The sequence below is a fragment of the Pavona decussata genome, unplaced genomic scaffold, assembly GCF_977016875.1.
Source record: "Pavona decussata unplaced genomic scaffold, jaPavDecu1.1 SCAFFOLD_144, whole genome shotgun sequence".
Lineage (NCBI taxonomy): Eukaryota > Metazoa > Cnidaria > Anthozoa > Scleractinia > Agariciidae > Pavona > Pavona decussata.
This window is the reverse complement of record NW_028145557.1, coordinates 1-22608: the sequence shown is the minus strand read 5'-3', so window position 1 is coordinate 22608 and position 22608 is coordinate 1. Positions and strand designations below refer to the sequence as shown.

At 37.3% G+C, this 22608-nt stretch overlaps 1 protein-coding gene across 1 annotated transcript; it reads right to left on the bottom strand.

The window, feature by feature from the left end:
* Window positions 1-6317: 6317 nt before the first annotated feature.
* Window positions 6318-20848, bottom strand: LOC146466376 (uncharacterized; the record flags this gene model as incomplete). The annotated part of the gene is made up of 14 exons (XM_085127422.1): window positions 6318-6925; window positions 8367-8414; window positions 9912-9959; window positions 10885-10972; window positions 11404-11451; window positions 12454-12592; window positions 13407-13732; window positions 14557-14695; window positions 15254-15588; window positions 16450-16588; window positions 17431-17756; window positions 18689-18827; window positions 20008-20333; window positions 20710-20848. Coding segments are annotated over 14 exons (2277 nt in total), but the record flags the coding sequence as incomplete, so codon positions are not given.
* Window positions 20849-22608: the final 1760 nt, after the last annotated feature.

Here is a 22608-nt window from a genome sequence, read left to right as displayed (position 1 = left end):
CACTGAAGACACTGCAACAAAAACTTTATGTATTAGGGAATTGTGGGTAAACCTCATAACATAGGAAAATACAAATGATTTCTTTTAAGTGAACTAAAGAAGCTCTTCCATTTCTAGTAAATATACATAATCTGGTAGTTTTCTTTTCTGAAGGAGACATTGGGACCGGAGAAATTGCTTCCGATAAGAAAGTTAATTTTTTGCTAATTTCTGTTTAGCATATACCTTTAAACAAGGCTCACGAAAACGATGGCAGGTGACTTCATTCGGTATTCGGCTTCAAATTTCCCGTTTCGTAGTTTATTGGAGCATCACGTAGGGGCTAATCTGCAGCCTTGCCAGAGAAACGTTCTCGTGCATTATTTACTTTGTTTTTTCTCTCCTTGCTTAAAACTTGTCACGTGGATACTTTTGTTCGAACTGAGCTGTCTAATAGAACAGCGTTCCACTAATTTAACATTAATTTACACGTTATATCTGACAACAGAAGAGCAAGGTGGGGAAACAAAAGTCTGAAATAAATCAAAATATCGTCTGCTAAGTTTTTGGTCCAAAGTTTATCGCCTGATAATTATGTAGTACAATCATCTTTGTAGTTAAAGTGCAAGCTGTTTCCTAAACATACACAAATCGATGCAAATAGAGGCACTGCCTCAGGGTTTCCTAGAAATGAGTCGGACACAGGGGTGAATCACTATTTTTACTTGTCACTAACAGTTGTCTTTATTCCATTTTTTCAGTGTTGTTCAGCACTGACATGATCAAAAATGCCCTTGTTCTCGCTACTATTTTTTTTTTTTTATATAATAAACACGTTCAGAGCATCAACTTTGATTTCCATACGATGGTCAATGACAACGCAAACTTTCTGATCAGATAAATATTGGCTGGTATTTATATGAGCACCCAAGCTTTTGTTGCTTAGTTCCTTTATTAATACATGCATCTTGCTTGGTATTAATTTGTTGAAAGTTGTCTGAACGTACCTTTATTTCGCTGATTGTCTTCGATTTAATTCAAAGCTCAAGCTAATGTCAATGCATGATTCTCAGTTAGCAGATAAAAGAATTCCTAACATCTCCGTGTCTGTTTTCAGTGCTGTTTTTATCTCTTAATGAAGTCATTAGAAAGCCCAAGCTAATTTGAGGGAGTGAAAAAGTCGAAGGGGAAACTTCGTTTGTTGTTTGATTCCGCAAGCTCGTGAATACTGACAACAAATGCGTTTGGCCGGGTATTATTTTAAGGCACAAGGTCTTTCGTTAAACCCCACAATCACGTACCTTTTACACTGTAGTAAATTGAAATTCTCTGTGTATCCTCAAACCAGTAAAAGTACAATGAATTTCTTTTAGATGAAGCAAGCAGGACTGTTACGGATTAAGACTCTAATAATACTCATTTGCGTGTTTTACCAGAAAAAAACAAACTGAAAGGGGAGACATCTGCCCCTGGAAAATGAATAATCATTTCTCGTTGCTGAGTTTAATTGCACTTTCCCTGAAATAAATTTTCGTAGATGCTCATAACTGTTAAAAGATTGGCTAACGGCGTTTCGCGTTGAGCAACATGCAATTTTTTAACGTTAATAACTCAGGGCTGCCATATTTAAATTTTGACCTTAATTATAGATACACACATAATATTCATTTTAACACAAGAACAAAACATCAGTCGAGTTAAAAAGGATTTTTATTAAAGTTTTTGCATGATTTGCCGTGTGGGAATCCGATTTGTGAGAAATTTCGCTAATTCATATTTCAAAGATGAAAATGACTACAATATCCATTCAGTCCCTCATGTGCCAATTTTATTTTTCAGTTTTTCTTTTTTTATTATGATTATTGCTGAACAGATGTCGACATTGTTTCTTAATAATTCTTTTGTCGAACTTTAACTCACGTGAGGTCTCGTAATTATGTTTTTAGAAGTTCATAAACCTTATTAAGCAGGCGTCGGTTTAATAATGTGGCACGCCATCTGTAGTAAAATTACTCTTCTAAAGGAAACGGAAGATTATACAGGATATTAAGAATATTCAAAAAGTGTGATAAGGGCAAGAAAGGCGGAAACAGCAAAATATATACGTAATATATCAAAACTAGCTAGCAAACTAAGTAAATAAAAAAGCATATAATAAATCTCATCATCATATCACACTGCACACTATTACTACGCATTACTTAACGAAATAATTCATGGCAGGTAATGCGATCTATGTAATGTGAGCAGTTAACATAAAATGAGAAACTCGTCAGGTATAAACCGGCAGTAATCAAGGATGAAAGGAGTGCGTTCGACACCTTAAATTAAACAAAATTGGCTATACCGGGCACCCTTTCATGTTTGTTTCAATTTGAACAATTGTTCTTCAACAACAAATATTAAACTGAACGGTCGCTGTTGTTGTTGTTGTTGTTATTATTATTATTATTATTATTATTATTATTATTATTATTATTATTATTATTATTATTATTATTATTACTATTGCTATTGCTATTGCTATTACTATTACTATTACTATTACTATTACTATTACTATTACTATTACTATTACTTTTACTATTACTATTACTATTACTGTTACTATTACTATTACTTTTACTATTACTATTACTATTGTTATTGTTATTGTATTTACTATTACTATTACTATTGTTATTGTTATTGTTGTTGTTCTTAACTTTTATTTTACTTTTTATCTGCATTTTCTGTATATTACCCTGTAACTGCATTTCCAGTGCACCCAAGTACACCGTGATTGGGGAAACGTTTCGTCCAATTTCTTTGGAATTGTTGACCAAATAGAGAGAAATGTGACAAAATAATAGGGATTACTTTCCCTTGTCCCATTGCAGCCACAAGTCGCGAGATATGATTGTACGGCCTGCTGTGTGCTTCTATTTCAGGGTTCATTTAATTTACTGAAGAATTTTCGTCGCGCCTTTTCACTTTATAAGTTGTCGTTTCGCATCGTAATTTTTGGTATCGCTTGTTATTAATAGTTCGTCGTATCACTGCGAACTTAAGTTTTCCGCCCGTAAATCACCAATAAAAATCGTTCTGGGACGGCAGATTCCAGTGACATTATATCTGTGCACCTTTTGTAACTACCACGGTGGATGTATTGCAATAAACGAACGGCTACGTTGTAGAACTTAAAAAAAACAACAACAAACAAACAAACAAATAGAAAACTTTTTCGGTGGGCCCGTTTCGTGACACTGTCCAACTTTAAAATAGTGCAAAACATTTTCGGTGGAAAGCTTTCAATTTTTTTTAGAAAAACGAAACTTACAGGCCGGCATACTATTTTGCTCTTTTATTAATTTTTTTTTGTGAAAATGTCGTGAGACGAACGCGACTATAAAGCCATATAAATGTTGAATGAAGTGAGCTAATTTGCCAATTGAAAGACATTTCAGCCCAGGGTGGTTTCAAGGTTGTTCAAAGAGTGAAGATTAAAAATTTACTAACCAGTAAAAGGTTTCTCGGTACTCGAGTAATGTTTCTTGACTTTAAATGTGTAGAATGCCAGCAGCACCACGTAAGCCTACTTTACAAGCAACTTTACAACTCTTATATATATCAAACCGAGTAAATGGTAGCCACTAAAACCGGAACACAGTCACTTAAATACCCTGCTCATAATACTTCTCCCTTCAACAAAACTACTTCAGTGCAACTGCACTTTATTAAGCCACTTGGTTAAATAATGTTGCAAATATAATTAATGATATGTATTAAAAAAAAAATAGAGTAAGATGGTAAACTTAAGGCACAGTAATGAATGACAGAGATACAATGTTCATTATACGTAACAATAGTGATAGATAAATATCCATCACTTTCACCGACACTGTTTTAGTATTAACCACACAAGCTGAATAATTAGCAAACCAAAAAATGCCCTCAATTTTGACGGTATACCGACAAATGGTCGGAATTTTTAAAATCTCGGGCACCGCGTGGTAAGTCCGGGATAAGCGATTTCTTATTGAAGAAAGTCCCGTCTCGCTTTCTGGCGAACAAATAAAACTTTTAAAGGCGCTTGTTTAGTTGTTAACAAAGGTGTTATTTCTTCAATTGTTGTGTGAAATTCGCCTAGTTGTTCAGTTAAAACCATACTGCAAAACACACAGTTTAGACGGTGTTTAACAAAACCACGCTTTAAGCCATTTCTAATTTTGCCAACAAGCATATCTAAACATTGTCTTCTGCCGACGGTAACAAGAAGTCTTGCAACAAAGACAAGAAAGCTATTTACCTGCTTAAAATAGACCACTTATCAACAGATTTGGAGGCCCACTGAATGTCCTAAGCCGGGGCCTAAGATAGACTCTATTTTCATAACTGGAACTATATGTTTCGTTGCTTACACTGCAATTATAGTGCTCGGCAGTTTTTGTTAACAAGGCTTTGTATTTTCATTTTTTGCCTTAGAATATGAGGTCGGAAAGATTAAATACCTTACCTTTAATGCCGTCAAACTAAACTTCGTTACCATTTTTGTATTTTTTGTAACAGTTGCCTCGTCTATCGAAATAATTTCCTTTTAAGTGCCGGAGGCGAAACGGGAAGCCATCTTGTTTCTCTTCGGCTGCTCGAAGGTGAGTAGTACTTGGCTAATCACCTCCGAGCCAGCCAATCAGCGCGCGCGAAAGACACCATTCACATGTGTGGTATATACTAACACCAATTATTAAAAACTTGATCACTGGTTAAGACGAACATTTTCAAGAAAGAAAATCCTTGATGTAATCGACATCAGCCACGAGTTCAAGACTTCTGCCAGAGTTGTGAATGAAAACAGTAATTTCATGACGTTATAGGACGAAAAACGAGGCTGGGCCTTGTGCACATCTAAGGAAAAGTGTCCCACATGGGAGGAAAAGACCCAGATTCACGGAATAGTGTAGAGTTTTTAGATCGCTTGAAACGTGAACGAGATATTTCCATTAAAGCCATGTCAAGTGGCAAAAAAATGGCGTTGAGGTAAATCCCCCTCTTAATTAAGGTGGGGTTTAATGGAAATATCTCGTTCACGTTTCAAGCAATTTAAAAACTCTACACTCATCCAGTGAATTTGTGCTGTGGGGTGTTTTGTGAATTTTTTGGGTGATTTTTGGGTATATTCGGGAGGAGATAGTTTTTCTAGAAGGATTGTAAAAATTGAGAGAAATAAGAAATATTGAAGATTTAGTAAAGTTTTAAAATTAGAATTTCTAGTTAATAATTAATAGACGGACACTAAGTTAGTCCACTAGCAACCTGGGGTGCTCTTGCGTGGGTATCAACTGTCTGTTGGTGTTCCAAAAATCATTTTCTTTCTTCTACCCCTTCTTAAAACTTCTTCAAATTTCATTCAAATTTAGGTAGAATCCCCCCTTAATGCAATTCCTGGAGTTTGATTGGCTTAGCAGACATGGTATATGAGCAATTATACCATGCCCTATAAAAAGGGACCATTAAAAGATCTAGCAATATTTCTTGATGGTTTTTAATAAAGCAATTTTTCCAATCATACTTGTTGGATATGAGATGATTATAGCCAACTCGGCGTCACACGCCTCGTTGGGTAGTACCTATCATCTCATATCCCATAAACAACGCGCTCTCTTGAAATAATTGTTAAATATAAAATTCCAAAGGGTTCCTTCGTGATTACAGCTGCTTGTTTATAACCACGTACTTTCATTACGTTTCTTTTATTTCATCCAGTTTCTACTTTAGTTAAAGAGGCACTGTCACGGCGATTTTGTCGTATTTTGGTGAAAACTGCTCAAATATTTTACAAAGAACCTGTTTTGTAACATGAAATTACTCTTACAACGAGGGGAACAAAATATCAAGGTTTTTCTCGTAGGAAGAATAAACCATAATCAATTGTAACGACCTCTCTAAAATACACATGAAGAACTTGAAAAAATTGTCCAAATCGTCCAAGTTGCAATCCGCTCCCATCTTAGCCATCCGCAGCCAAACATAATTAGTAGTAGTTTCTGTGCTCTAGTAAAATTGTTGTTAACAAAACCAACCATTATTTTTAACGATACCATTGAAACGAAAACGTTTTTTGGCAATTCATAGCGACACTAAATATAGGTGACACTGCCCCTTTAATCTAGGCATTTTATATTTTGTTATACGTGGAAGGAAAATCGATCGATATTTGAAGTGAGCCCTCCTTGAAAAGTGCTCAACCCTATTTAACTTGGCTTGCGGGGAGGGGGACAGGGGACAGGAGCACAAAGTACCCACGCTCAGTTTTGATATCCATCCTTTCTTTTTTTTTTTTTAATTAATATTTAATTAGGCAGACCTCACCAAACTTCGTTTAATCACAATGTTTAATCACATTTAATTTTTCATTGAATAATCGTTTCCTTTACAAAGCATTTTTGATAGCATTTCTTTGTTGTTTTTTACTATTATTTTAGTCGATTTGAACGATTTCCTGAGGTTTTAGAAAAATCGCGAAATCCAACATAACAGATCAAGGTTTCATTGCACAGCTTTCCTGGTCTTGAGGCTACAAAAGGCGGGTACTATCCTGCGTTGCAGTCGTTTCCGTTTCTAAAAAAAGTAGAAGCGGGGAGAAGGGGAAGGGCGGGGAAGGAAAGAAATCCCTCTTCCCCCGCACCAACCTTTTTGCTTCTTTTTGCCCAATGCCCTCGCGCGTCTTTCGTGCTTGCCCCGCTTGGCTTGAATGAAATGGAAACGACTGGTACACAGGCTAGGTGGGTTCAAACCCCAGCCTAAATAGGATTAAGCAATGTTGTTTATGCAGGGCTACTGTTTTCTATTGTTACTTTATTGGTATTATTGCATTAATATAAGAAATTTATGACACGATCACTGGCAGAAAATAATGCTCTTCATCTCTGCCTAATTATCCTGAGAATCTGTGCTCAGAAGCTCCACCCTGTCAATAGAAAAAAAATTGGCACTTTTACACTATTTTTTTCGCTAACTTGTAATACAGTGGTTGCGTATTCAAAATGTAAAGCGCTATGAGAGCTTTGAAGATTTGGCATTCTGAGAATTCAGTGGGCGATTTGATATAGAGTCCCGAAAGGAGGGTCTGATGTGCTTTTAAAACAAAAACAAAAAACAGAGACAGATTGTGAATGTTAAGCCTCCGGTTACATGTGACGCAACTGTTGCAATCTGGCTCTCAAATAGATGTGGAAGAAACGATTGATTTTTTTTCTTTTTGCTTCGAAATGATAAGTTGAAAGAAATGAATATTTCACAGTCTAAAACTGTGCAACAATACTCTCTACACACACCTCACATGGAAAGAAAAACATGTTGTCGCGAGCAGGAATCGTACCCACGTCATAACCACTACAGTATCGACGCGACCACGCTAGCAACATGGCCAGTTTTCAAAGTGAGTAGCACTGTATTATCCGCAGGTAATTCTCACTTTTCTCGTCTATTTTTAAAATCTTTCCACTTGTTTATCGAAATAAAGTCTGAGGGATGAAATGTGAGGAGCGACCAGCATCCTTTCGGGGAGAGAGGGATAGCATTTCGAATCCCTTTGTACTAAGAAAAAAAGTTTTCAAGGACTCTTCAAATTAAGTTTTGTGTATCTGTTATTTTGGTTTTTTTTTTTTTTTATATATTTTTTTAATAGATCAATAATATGTAGGGTGGTACCAACCGGATTTTACACATGTAAACGGGAAGTATCACGCAAATCTGCTGTCATTTCAAAAGCCAAATATGTTCGTCTGTCATCAGAAACAACGAAATAATTGTCAAGTTTGTTATAAATTATCATCCCAGTGCAATAAAACTGTCGATTAGTGCCTCTGGCCAGAGACAGAGAAGGTCGGGATGGATTGAAACTTGAAAAATGCTAGGCTAACGTTTTTCAAGCTCTCACATTTGTTACCAAAATGCACTAGAACAGATCAGATCACGAGTTGTTCCTTTTAAGAATTGAGTTGATTTATTTCCTCTCGTCATTCTAGAATTATTTGGCAGCTGATTGAAGGTCATATTTAATCATTTTTAACAAAAGATATGAAAAACGCCATGATACTTCCCCTTTAAGTTATTTTAGAATTGGTGAACTTCTGTTGTTCCACATAGCAAACACCGGGGAGCATTTGACGCTATAGAAATCAAAACGGGGGCGCACAGGAAATTAAAAAGCAAAAAGAAGCGATACTTTATCTCCCGTTATGTTTCCCGGATTGATAACTATAAGAAATAATTTCCACATCGTTATTAAAAACATTTCAAATGTTAAAGCATCCCTTAGATTAAAAAGCGGAAGATCGCGACATTTGGTAGAAGAAGGCGTTTACATTTTGTTGTACAACATACAAAAGAGAAAGTTAGTCATTTACCGGTCAATGAGAGTATTTTCCATCCCATCGGGCGATTCGTTGTTTTCCCTGAAAAGCAAACAAGAAAAAATTCAATTCCATGTCATTGGATTTTATATCAAAGACCTTCTTTCCAATACGGCAACTTTCTACGTTTCTTAAAGGACTCAAAAAGGTAATATCCAAAAGACTACATCAAAGGTTTCGAGAAAACTTGAAGACCTTACAAATTTTAGTGTTGACCTCTTTCAATTTTTGTTTGTTTTACTTGTACAATTTTCAACTATTAAAAGAGTTTCAGGTTTTCTCTTTCTCTTTCCAAACCTCGTCTGTTAGTATTAGTTTGAAGTATCAGTAAAACAGGATCATTTATAGGAAAATTCGTTCTTTGGCCAGACTGAAAACATAATATCACATTTTCTTCACATAGTGCACTCATCCACATTTCAATCTTTGCAGTATCACATGAATCTCCAATGAAGAACACAAGATATTGGGACAAATCTTACAACGTATGCTATTAAGGACGGTGCCTAATAATAAAGAAGTATTCTTGTGTAGTTTATGACTTTGCGGGGAAAGGAGATCTTAGCAAGGGCTATTGAAATCCAAAAAGAAAACTGCCACGCATTTTGTAGAAATAATTAAGCAACAATTATTCTAAAAAGAGTAAAATCCAAAGAACCGTATGGCGCACTGTAAGCACTGAAATCCGAATATCTCAAGATGCGCAGAACGTATGCGCAGTAACATCAGTATGCGCTGTCCTTAACTGCGAATTCACCTAACTATAGTCCAACGCATTTTACTCCCAAGTACCCTCCCTCCTGCTCGACCCCCTCCCCCAATACAATTTTGAAGTACACAAGGCATTTATTCTTACATGGGGTCAACATTGCATAGGAGTGGGAGCTGAAGAAAGGATATTTTTTACGTGCTTGGCACCGTATTCCTTTCGCGTGCTTACGAAGACATCAATTTGTCCCAGGCCTTTTGTCCTTGATTGTAGTATAATGGCCTTAGCTTTCAGAAGATCAGCAATCTCGTACCCAGAGTCCTCGGGTTCTTTGGTCAGCAGTTAGTTGCCAGGAGAGACTCTGGGAAACTGGAATTTTATTTCAATTTTTTGATTGGCTGCCTCGTAAAGGCTTACATTGTTTTATCGCAGAAATCCTGCGGTAATAAAAATTCTAGTTCCCCAGAGTCTCTCCTGGCGACTAACCGCTGGCCAAAGATCCTGAGGACTCTTGGTGCGAGATTGGTAGCTCAGCGGTAGAACATCCGAAACTAGTAAGATCGACTATAGATTCAAATCCTGTTGGGAGAACTCGAATTTCCTTCTTTCAACTATGCCTGTGTCACTGACTGATAAAAATACATATATCATTCATTTACAAGGCTGAAGATATGAAATAATTTTATTTCCAAATATCCATGCTTAGTTAAATTCTTCTTCACATGTATAAATGAAATAATGAACTCATCAAATGAACTATAAAGAACAGTTGATCAAACAAAATATATCAATTGCTAAAAAGCGGCACGTGATAATGAAATATAACTAACCTCCGATACGTGACTGTCTTTATGTTCGCAGCCTTTTTTGCTCTTATCCTATAAGAATACAGACAATCGTTTAGTTAAAATTCCATCTAACATACTTCATCTTCACTGTCTTTGCTTAAATTTGTCATTAATCCTTATCAATACCAGCTTCAAGAGCATTAATTTCCTTCTGCGATTATCTTTCTCTCTTTTAGTTTTGACGTGTCTTTAACCAAAAACGTACAATTTATAAGCAGCTGTTAAACTCTTATCAATAATGTCAGTAGTTCTTAAACATTACTGTAAAAATAGTGATCATATTAAATTTTTTTTCAATGTTGTTGCTACGTTCCTCTATTTATTATCAAAGTAAGTTTTAAAGAAAAAGGCTTTAAGGGACATTATTGGTTAACAATTCTCTACAAAACTAGAGCATTAAATAAGTAAAATCATTGTACTAAGGAGAAGACATAACATACATTATTAAAAACTGAATCACTGTATAATGCAATTGCAGGGATTAGATTGGCTTAGCGGCCATGGTATATCAGCCATTATACCATGCCCGAGAAATGGTGCATGACCAATAAATTGTCTTCTGGTTGTTCTTGCAGAAAGAAATCAGCAAGATCAAGCAATATTTTTTTATTGTTTTGATGAAACAATTGTTCCACTCACGCTTGTTGGATATCAGATGATTGTCGCCATGCAACTCCGCCCAACGCGCGCTCGTGGAATAATTGTTAATTAGCCCCGGTTCCTAACTATAGCTGCTAAAGAATGTGTAACGGAGTGCGAGGAGAGCAATTGAACGTAGCCAATGTAATTAACATCCGTTTTGGATCAAAGGCATCTTACCACTTCGCCACCATGAAAACCTTTTTGAAAGAACATCCTTTAAGCTAAGAAAACCGCCATAATCTGAAGCTCTGCAGTCAGCCTGAACTAAAATTGACAAGATGGAAAACTACACATTGCCCACTGTCAGTCTCACCTTCGCCAGTAGAAGAATACAGCCAATAGGAGGGCGGCTACCACAATGCACACCAACACGGGACCGATCACAACTGAAATGTTAAAACCTTTTGAAGATAGTAAATATACAAGTCAAGAGTGTGATATAATTATATTTTAGAGGGCATCTTAAAGGGGTGCGCTGAGAAAAGAAGGTGTGCTGCCACGGCCTCACGGTTTCTCCATCGAGTTTCGATGATAATAATGTTGAGTATTTTCATGTAGACTTATGCGTTTCCTCATGAGTACTGATACGACGACCCGAGCATGAAGAGTCCCAGGGAAACAAAAATTGTAAAATAAAATTTAACCTTACGCCTTGATGCTAAAAACAGAAATCTGGAAATTAGAAAAAGGCATAGACCAAAGTATTTTTTTAAGCAAGCACCTTTGGTACTAACTTTTAGTATCATTTGTCGCAAGAATTTATTATAGTAGGGGACGGAAGACAGGAGATGACACAAATTACATTTAAGAACATTGAATATTTCTCTGTTACCTTTTCCCTCCGTCTTTTCAGTTTGATGCTCTACCGGTTTGACATCAACTGTTGAAGGCAGTTGGAACTCAGTGGTTAACCTTTAATGGTAAGCTTGCTAAAATTTAAATTCTAATAGGCGAATGATTTTTTTTTTACCGTCACCTGTCAATGCTGAGTCACATTAATGAGACTATGCTGTCAACCGATAAATGAAGAGGTTGTGTAGAGTAGTCTAGGTTGGCCTGAATGGGCCAGACTACAATGTATCAAGGTAATTGAAGGCCGATACCGTCAGAGTATCTTTATGCCTTTCCCTTCCATTCTTACACGTATAATGGCCCCGAACAAAAGCGCGTTTCCGAGACGAATGCCTATGGTATGATCATATTGATCATATGACTGATGCAAGCACCCAAAGGGGGTATACCTTATCTCAATTACTTCATCCCCAAGACCCAGGACCACTCGAATCAATTAATTTCTAACAAAGGCAGGAAAAGGCACAAAAATTATATTTGCAGGCAAATTTTTTTATTTATAGTCCTTTTACAAGTCAAGTTCCTATCAAGTTTAAATCATTATCATGTTTAGGCAGTGGTGAATGAAGTCTATTGGCTCCATTTCACTGATGTTTCTCAACAACTGAAACTCTCTGAATCAGTGGTTGGAAGCAACTAGAGGGTAATCTTCAACGTGAATCATATACTACATCACCAGGATTAATTTCGTGTTGTGTGCGAGTTCCGCTTAACAATCGTTTTTAACATCTTTCGGTAGTGCTGTTTCTGATGCACACCTGCAAACTGCAAAAGGGTCGAGGTATTCATAACATCACTTGGGGATGTTCACTTTTCGTTATCGGCACCTTTACTTCAAAACAAGTTTAAAAGCTAACAAAACCTACAAGGTTTTACTTGATTTTGAACTGAACGTGCCTTGCGCTCGAACTTTTCCCACGAGGGATCTTTTTTCGTCAGAATGCTATCCCTAAGTTTGGTGCCTCAGTCAAACCCATTTCCCTATTAAGATACCATTTTTCAGACTGATAAGAAATCCCTTGGAAATTACCTGCACAACCGTAGATCTCGACCCTCATTGATATGCGGTTATGCCATTCCACTGGCAGTATCCGTACAAATCGTGCTGTGAAAGGCGGTCTCAGCACATTGGATACAACGGTCTCACTGTCTTTATTTCCATCAAATACCTAAAAATGATAAAGTCAATTAAAAAGCCAGTAAGCATTTCACTTGTTTCATTCTTGAAGAATATAAAGTACCAGGTCTGTTTTAAATATATTAGGAATTGGTGTTTCATGCCAAAAATCTACAAGATCTGGTTTCTTACTTAGCTTGTGGGGTTCCATTTGTTCAGCTATAATAGATGAGGTCAAATGCGTAATATCAACAACAACAACAACAACAACAACAACAACAACAAAAAGAAGATGAGCTGCAGGCGAGTGTGTCGTATACAGTTCTCTCTTCTTCTTGGAAAGACCTATGGTAAAATATAGACATTTCTCGAGTAAGCTCCGCGAAGGCTGGTCCGAGAGTTTTTGTAAAATGTCAAAAGCATTAGGCAAATTTGTAAATTATTGGACTCGGTCATGAATTTTAAAACAACCGCTTAACTCGAGAAATAAACTAAATTATGCTTAATTAGTATATACCACACAAACGAATAGTGCTTTTCGCGTGTTCTGATTGGTTAACCCAAAGGTCATTAGCAAAGTACTATTCACCAACGAGCAGCCGAAGATAAACAAAATGACTTTCGCTTTCGATTCGGTAATCCTTTAGTCCTTTAGTTATTCATCTTGTGTGTCAGTAAAAGTGGTGGATATTTACCTAGATACCCACCACTATTCACCTCCACTTCGGTGAATAATTGTTAATTATTCTTTCAATGATTATTGTCGGACTTATCACCTAAAGTTTCAAGTTTAGTTAATTAAAGAAATGGCCCTTAGGATGAAGCTAGGGCGAATAAAGCACGCAAAGGATAATGGAAAGAATTACCATTGGAGAACTGTTTGCCGTCATCTTCATAAAATTAAAGGTCACTCCATCATGACTGTACTGCAGCCTGTATCTGGAAACCCACTGATCACTCCCGCTTTTCCCCTGAGTCGCTACACGAGTTACTCTAGTCAAGCTACCAAGATCTACCTGAAGCCATTGGTTGAAGTCATTGTTAAGAGCTGACCAACCTCCTTGCTTACTGCCATGCTCTTTTAAGTTCAATCTCGCCAGTCTTGCAACATTGTCTTCATCCAGTTGTGAAGAAGCACTGATCTGAGAATCCAGAATTTCTTTATTCTCCATACCAAGTGCTTTTGTGCATCCTGTTAAATTTGTAGGAAAAAAAGAAGGACAGAGAGAAGTCAGTTAAGTCTATCAAGTTGTTTTACTTGTAGCTGTTGTTATTCTTGATGTTGCTGCTGCTGGTGGCGATGGTCATGGTGGTGTTGAAGGACGAAGAGGGTACTTTACATTTGCTACATTTTATTCGCATTTCCTGCTATAGGTTGGTCACAATAAGGTTATGAATTCCCAATACAAAATATGGTAAACACGTTTCCTAAACGGTTGAGATCCGCCTGTTAGATAATAGTGCTCTACAAATCTGTGGAAATTTTGCGTAGCTAGTGTCTGTGTTGTATTTCTACGGAGACCATAGTTTAGGGATGGAGTACAGGATTACAACGATTGCAACGAAAGAAACGGCAATTGTGATAATGCAATAAAGACTAATTGTCGAAGTGATTTTTTTATCTGGCTATGCATGTATCTATCTATGCATCCATCTGTCCGTACGTCCGGTCGTTCGTTGTATCATTTGTTTATTTGTCGGTACTCCTTTATTTTTTACTTGTAATTTCTTTCTTTTGAACGAACGGTTGACCTACCTCCATGAGGAAGAGGGCATTGAAAAAAAAAAAACCTTTCAATTTCTATTATTCAAAATAGGTGACCGTTTGATACAAATTTGTAATCTAACTATCTAATTACATGAAGCTTTTACGAAAACAGAATTGTATGATTAAGGAGGGGCAATAATTGCCAAGATTTTGCGAATTCCAATTGACCTAAAAAAAAAACAAACAATTTTCGGCTTCTTTGTCAGCTACTTTCTTTTTCGCAATTTTTCAAAATAATTTGAAATTACCTGGACAACCATAGAGCTCTATTCTCATTGATATGTGATTCTGCCATTGTACTGGCATCAGTCGGATAAACCTTGTCGTGATTGGAGGACTCAGTCTGCCGAACACAACAGTGTCACTGTCCTGGTTTCCATCAAACACCTTTCGATACGAAGAAAACGTTGGTCAGTTAGTTATTTCTTCCAATATTATTCAAAAATTATTTTTTTTTAACATAGTAGAAGACACACATGTATTGATAACATAATCATATCTTCGCGCCAAAATGTATCTGTATAGAGAAAATGAAGGAATCCTCAACAACCACTTTTTTTTCTTGTTGTTTTTGTTTTTTTTTTTTTTTCAAATCAAGCCAGGCAATATTCTTAGGTGTACTTGTTTCCTATCCGATTCTGTGTATAGTTGGTTAACCCTTTAAGCCCTAACAGTGATCAGCACCAAACTTCTCCATGTGACATCAATGCTTATTCATCCCCTGAGGTCATGAGAATTAAGGATACGTATAATCACCCAAGGTGAATATTAGCTCTTTGATATTAGGGGTTAAAGGGTTAAGAGGCATTGGATTAGCAGACGATCATATCTTTCCCAGGTTCGGCATTTTAGTTCAGGAACAAAAGGGAAATCTTGTACCTCCGTGCATTCATCGCTGGTGTTCTATTATTAAAGCAAAAGGCGAAACTGTTAACTAAAAAGTACCTTCGGAAAGCCGGCTCCGCGTTCCATGTAAACATCGAACATTATTCCGTCATCGCTGTACAGTAACTTGTACTTGGTTACCCATTCATTAAAATCATTCCTCCCTTGAGTCGCCACACGTGTTATGGTAGTGTAAATGCCAAGATCCACCTGAAGCCATTGGTTAAGATCATTTCTAAGAGCTGACCAGCCTCCACCTTTACTACCATCTGCCTTTAGATTTAGCCTCGCCAGCCTTGGGGAGCTTTCAGTTTCTCGAATTGTAGAAGCACTGATTTGAGAGTCGGCGATTCTTTCACTTGCCATGCCAAGTGGTGCTACGCAACCTGCAAACACTGAATAAGAAAATGAAACTGAACGCTTAGTCAGTGTGGTCATTCAGAAGTCAGAAGTACTTTTTAGTTGTGTTGTTTGTTATGCCGTAAAAGACTACGAAGATAAAATCCGTCCGTGTCACCGTTCCACAACGGTAATCAGAAACTCCAGCATTTCGAACAATGTTACCAGGCTTTATTAAACATAAGAGGAACGAAGTACAAACGAAGAAACTGTTGCTAAATGAAGCGGTGAAGAAACTGCGATGAAGCGAAGCGGTTAAAACTAAAATAAATACAAGCAAACAAAACCTTACGAAGTGAACTAACGGTAAATTGATAGCTCGACGGAACAACGACACTTACATTCATGGTGAACTGTAGAAAAAACTGGACTAGACCGAGAGCCCTTCGAGCGTTGAAGAGACGAACAAAACTAGATGACCTACTGCTTACGCTTTGAAGAGGTAAGCGAAAATTCCTATTTAAACCTGCCAAAACTTTTGGACGAAATACTACTAGATTGTACTTAATTACGTAACAAACACATAGTCATAAGACTTGCCTGACATACAATTGAACTGACCCGAAGTGGCATTGCATGGTATAAAATAAGCTGGTATCATTAACAATTATTCCACGAGGGCGCGTTGAATATTAAATGATAGATATCCAACAAGCGTGAGTGCAACAATTGTTTTATGAAAGACAATCAAGAAATATTGCTAGATCTTGATGATTTCCTTTCAAAGCACAGCCAACCAGTTTGCTGGTCGCTATTTCTCGGGAATGATATAATGGCTTATATAATGGCCAATCAAATTCCTGAAATTGCATTATACAATGATCCAGTTTTTTTTTTTTTAACAACATGAAATATACCTGGACATCCGTAGATCTCTACCCTCATGGATATATGTTTGTGCCACTCTACCGGCGACAGCCGCACAAAGCGTGCTTTGATTGGATGGTTTACCTTGTTTATCACAATGGTATCGCTGTCATCATTTCCATCAAACACCTAAACGCATGAGGCAAGAAAGCAGAAGAAACCTATGAGGATGCAGCTCTTTGAAAGTAGACAGAAAGCATTCATTAGATCGGTGTTGAAACGAGATGACTTAATTGTTATCTTAGCTTTCACCAAGCCTAATAACAATTTGGACTAGAGATGAAGGCACCAGAGGAAGCTTTTAAAAGAATACATTATTTCTTTCTGTTTCATAATATTTCGCTAATTCTTTTAACCTCTCTAAGGCTTGTGGTGTTGGTGCTCTTTAAGCAGTTAGTTCTTAATAGGTTTTAAAACGGTTCATGGTAGTCTTCTTATTACAATGACTCAAAACAAATTATTTTCTCGTAAAATTTAAACGAGAGTTTACTTTGCGAGTCAGATATTTAAGTACTTTTTTTTCTTTGGTATTTATTTTTAAGCTCTCCGCCGATTTAGCATTCTGTAATATTCAATTTGCGGAACTTTGGATTCCTTCCCTAAACCATCAAGAACTTAGTTTTATCATGCAGCCGTATGCATTAACGTAATCAATGGATTATTTTAATTAGTTCCACCGTAACATCCTTGTTTTCAGTTTTCGAGTATCATCGATCTATTATTTGTTGTTTCGAAATGAATGACCTGGTTGGAACTTTCCCCTTGGCCCGTCTCGCTAGTCTAGATTAAGTTTCTCCAGTTACATTTAGCAGAAAGAACAGTAAGAGAGGGCGTGAGAACTGATGTCCAGGAAACGAAGCAGTGAAAAACTTCAGCATTCTGCCACCAGCCGATTTTACTGTTTGTTCTTAGATCTTGCAATAACATTGATGATAAAATCGTTTAAAAGTTCCTTTTTTTTTAAGAAATACCTTTGCAGAACTATTTTCCCTCATCTTGTAGAACTTGAAGGCACCTCCAGCGTAGCTGTATTGTAGCCTGTATTTGGTGACCCACTGCTCATATCCGTTCCTTCCCTGGGTCGCCACGCGTGTTACTGTGGTATCACTACCAAGATCCACCTGAAGCCATTGATTAAAGTCATTTCGAAGAGCTGACCATCCACCACTCTTGTGTCCGTCAGCTTTTATACGCAACCTTCCCTGTGGTGCGTCATGATCGTCATCCAACTGTGATGAGGCGCTTATCTGAGCATCAGAGATGGCTCTGTTTTCCATACCAAGAGGTGAAGTGCAACCTACATTTGCCGAAAGACAGGAAAAAAATGACTTAGCCCTATCTATACCGCGGGGGAGGGGGAGGGGTGGCGGGCGGACGGTTCTGCCCGCCGCGACTTGAAACCTAAATAATTTTACTCCCCGTCGCTCCCTTTTAAGCCTGTGCGAAGAAAAAAAAAAAGAACGGGTAAGCCAAGTCACTGAAGTGTTTGCAATGGAAATGACTACCTACACTGCTGGAATATATTTTGTCTTATATCCTTTGTCAATCACTCTTTGCTGACCCTTGACCCTTGTCAATGTTGTAAAGGCCGCCTACCAAACCTTTGACATAGTGTGAAAGGTGGTAAAGGTGTAGTCAAAGGTCAAGCGCTTTTGACAGAGACTAAAGGAAGGGTAAAAAGCGTTGTGAAATGCTTGTTTCACCTGAGCAGGTGGTACCCTTCACGCGTACAAGACGAATAACAACTTAATTTACGTTAAAGGTTAATCAAAGGTTATTTAAATGAACTGCTATCAAGACATATCAAAAGAAGTCAAAGGCGTTTGTTTCTCTCACGTTTGTCTCAGGTCATCAAAGCGGTTTCCAATTTAGTGCCGACTAAAAGTACTTTTGCGTTTGCTTTGGTTTTGCATTACTACGCTCTGTGATTGCTAACAAAACTCGTGCCACTTTCTCAACCAATCGGAATCCAAACCAAAACCAATCGTGTTTTCGCCGCACACATTTCCCCGCGCTTAGCGCCAGTAACATGTATTTACTTCGAATTCTGATTGGTTCCTTGTGTCGTTTACGTCTGTTGCGATTGGCCAGAGTAATTACTTTGGTTTTGATTTTACGACACTCAATTGGAAACCGCTGTATCTTCCAAGTTTTCTCTCTTGAAGCAGTGGGGCATTACTTTATCATCATCACCACCAATAGCAAGAACTGAAACAAGGGATACAGTACCTGAACAACCATACAACTCAATCCTCATCGATATGGATCCATGCCACGCCACTGGCAATATCCGAATGTAACGTGCTGTGATTTGAGGTGTAATTTTGTTGTAAGCTACGGAGTCACTGTCTTTATTTCCAGGAAAAACCTACAATGACCAAAAAAAGCTGTTAATACGGAACTTTAAACTTGGAAAAGCTGAACTGGGATTTTTTTTTTTTATACTTTAACCAAGCGCAGCCTTTGCACTTGATATTACAGATCATAAATTTGACCAAAAAAATTGACCTTTCTTGCCATAAGATTCTCCATAATTCAGTGATTAGAAGTTTTATGGAGTATTCCTCTTCTTCGGAGAGTCATATAATTTTTCTGAGACTTCCGTCACGCTCGAGGAAAACCCAATAATACTATTTTATTGCTTTATATCTAATAACTAAACACTAAAAGTGTAGCCTATTGATACTCAAATTATTCATTAGGTGTCAGATCAACTCAACTCACTGAACTATAAGGTTAGTTGTTGCTGCTGAATGTCAGAATATACTTAAGCTTAAGAACGGTGCCTACTAATACAGAAGTATTTTTGCGCAGTTTATGATGATTATGTGGGAAAAGCAGATCTTAGCAAGAGCTATTCGAATCCAACAAGAAAAAAAGAGGGGGGGGGGGGGGGGAACCACCCATTTTTTTTTTTTTTTGGAGATAATTAAGAAAAAAAAAGCTAAAAAGCTGTAAAGTACAAAGCAATGTATTGCATTTTATTTTCTAAATTGAAGCTTAATTATGCGGGGTTACTCCTAATTTTCGTTTTGGATTCTAATAACTCTTGCTAACATCTGATTTCCCCCCGTAATTATTAACCGCGCAAAAACATCTATGTTTTAGCAGATACCGCCTTAAAGAAATCCGACTTTCTTGGAGCATTCCGAGTTGCGCAGAACGTATGCGCACTATAGCAAAACGAGGCACCGTCCTTGACAGTTAATAGGGCCACGTCCTTTTTCAATATGGAAATAACTATGGCCGCCAGAAATTCTTCCGTCCTTGACAGTTAATAGGGCCACGTCCTTTTTCAATATGGAAATAACTATGGCCGCCAGAAATTCTTCCCACTGCAGAATTGGATTCCGCAAACATCCACGTACAATTTAGCAGATGTCTGATTATCCCTGCGTTAAGTTAGTACGTGGCTCAGGTGCTTTTACTGGAAAAAATTAAATTACTGGAATAAAAATAAGTTTTGTAATCAATTATTTCCCATTTGGCGACATAAACATATATTATTACACTGAATGCCTAGTGTGATTAGAACGGCATATCTTTACCTTGGGTGACGCGCCATGTGCCTCTTCATAGAACTGAAAGATCGCGCCATCATCACTGTACTGCAACCTGTATTCAACAACCCATTGATACTTCATATACTTTCCCTGCGTAGCTATTTTCGTCACTGTAGTGTACCTGTCAAGGTCGACCTGAAGCCACTGGTTTAAGTCATTGGTTTTAGATGTCCAGCCCCCTTGCCAATTTCCAGATCCCTTAAAATGCAACCTGCCGTTTCTTGCACTATCATTATGACTATACTGCGAGGATGCGCTTATCTGGGAATCAGGGATGGCCCAACTATCCATGCCAAGAGGTACCATACAACCTGCATTTGTTTCAAGTGAAAGTGCAACATCTTAGTCGTAGATTAATGAATAAACCACCCCTAGGTATATTTAAAGTTCTAATGGCAAAAAAGGGTCATGACTTCATATTTACTCCGTTTACTCGATGCCTGACATGGTACAAACACTTTTTTTACTGTAAGAAGCTAAAATAATTTCTAGTTTCCTCTTGATAAGGTATTCCCAAAAAGTGAGGGGCACTTATTACTCAATTGACAGAAATCTCTCCTTGGAGCACGTGCTATTTTTGTAGAGCTAGATCTCTCCTTTTGCGAGGTCTATTGGATGTCAAATACACATTACCATTATCATTAAAAACGTCTTTAAAGTGCTCTGGTTTGCAAACAAAATTTATACCTTGGCACCCATAGATCTCCACCCTCATTGAGATATGAATGTGCCACTGTGTCGGTAATAGCCGTATGAAGCGTGTTGTGATTGGTGGAATCAGTTTGTTGTTCACAACAGTGTCACTGTCCTGGTTTCCATCAAATTCCTAACAATTACGACATGAAAGAGTTAAGAATTAACTGAGGGGTACTCAATTTGAAGAGAAAGTGTTTCAATTGATGAATAACAACAACCAACCAGAAAACAAGCATGGAAAGTATTATGCAGTTCGATTTTCCTCTTTACATGAATGATCGATGGAGATAATTGTACGAATTGTTGCTTTTCACTCTTTCACTGAATTAGAGAAGACAAAGGCGCTACGTGATTAAAAACATACTAGACATAAGTGACTCGCAAAACCTCGCGAAGCTGGGGCTGGGTGGAAAGCCCTCTTTACTCGTATTGTAGCATTAAATGAGGGGATTTAAAGGTTTCTGAACATAGCAACTATTTTGATGAACATGGTATTTTCGAGGTTCCACAGGCTAGTTTGCGGTTGAGAATCTATTTCTGACGCGACAAAATGAACAACGTGCGTGAAGCGCTGTCGTGTTCGATGAATTTATTTCCCACGGAAAATTATTTTACCCCGGCGACAAAACGTGTTATTTCTTCAATGCAATCTTTCACAAAAAAGATTTCTGGAAGAAAGGGAAAAGAATCTCGAGAGATAGTTCTGTATCCAGTGAATATTGATGAACATTGCAGTTGAAATTTGATGCGGCACGGAAACTTTACCGATGTATGCAAATTTTGTTCCAGACGATGCCAGACAGTCTGACGTCATTCATACTTTGTTTTTCACTGTTGCTAGGCAACATTGCGGACACCTTCAACGAAATATATAAATATATATATATAACAAGTAGCTGGACTACTCAATTTGAGCACATATGGATCATAATACAAATTTGTTTCGTAGATCAACGCAAGGTTGATCCACTCCTCAGTTAATCTCCATACACACTGAAGTATCGTTAAAGGCTACATCAGCAATATGAACGCGTGACATTTGACCGTTAAAACGAATGGTTACAGAATTTTAAAAGATGCACGCGCGCGCGTGTTTACTTAACTATTGTATCTAAGAATGTATTTTCTTCGGTGCCTGCAGGTAGACAAGAGTTCATTACGCTTGTTTAAGGTAATGAACTCTTGTCTACCTGCAGGCACCGAAGAAAATACATTCTTAGATACAATAGTTAAGTAAACGCGCGCGCGCGTGCATCTTTTAAAATTCTGTAACCATTCGTATATAATATAATAATATATAATATAACCATTCGTATATAATATAATAATATATAATATAATATATAATATAATATAGTATATAATATAATAATATATATATGTAACAGAGCTAAGCAAGTATATATGGAGTCTCAAGGAACAGAAAATCAATTATCAGATTAAATGGAGAAAAGTGAAGCAAGCTAGATCGTATTCAAATGTCAACAAAAAATGTAATCTTTGCTTATGGGAGAAATATTTCATAATTTGTAGACCGGAAATGTCAACACTCAATCATAGAAATGAACTGACATCGATTTGCAGATATTCTAAGAGGTTTCTGTTAAATACCGTTTACTCGATCGTTTTACATTGGGCCAAGTTTTACCGCCCAATAGAATCTTGACACATCACGCAAGCAAGCATTGTTCCCTATTTTCAAATTTGTATATCTTTTCATGTAACCGTTATTGTTGTCAGTTGCCTGATGATCGCTTCGCTAGAAGCATGAAACTCCGAGTAGCAATTAAATGTGTTTGAACTAGTCCAACTCCAAAAGTTCATCTTTTATTCACAGCTCTGGTTTTACCATTGAGCACTTTTATAGCAGATGAAGTCTTCAGTTTATCC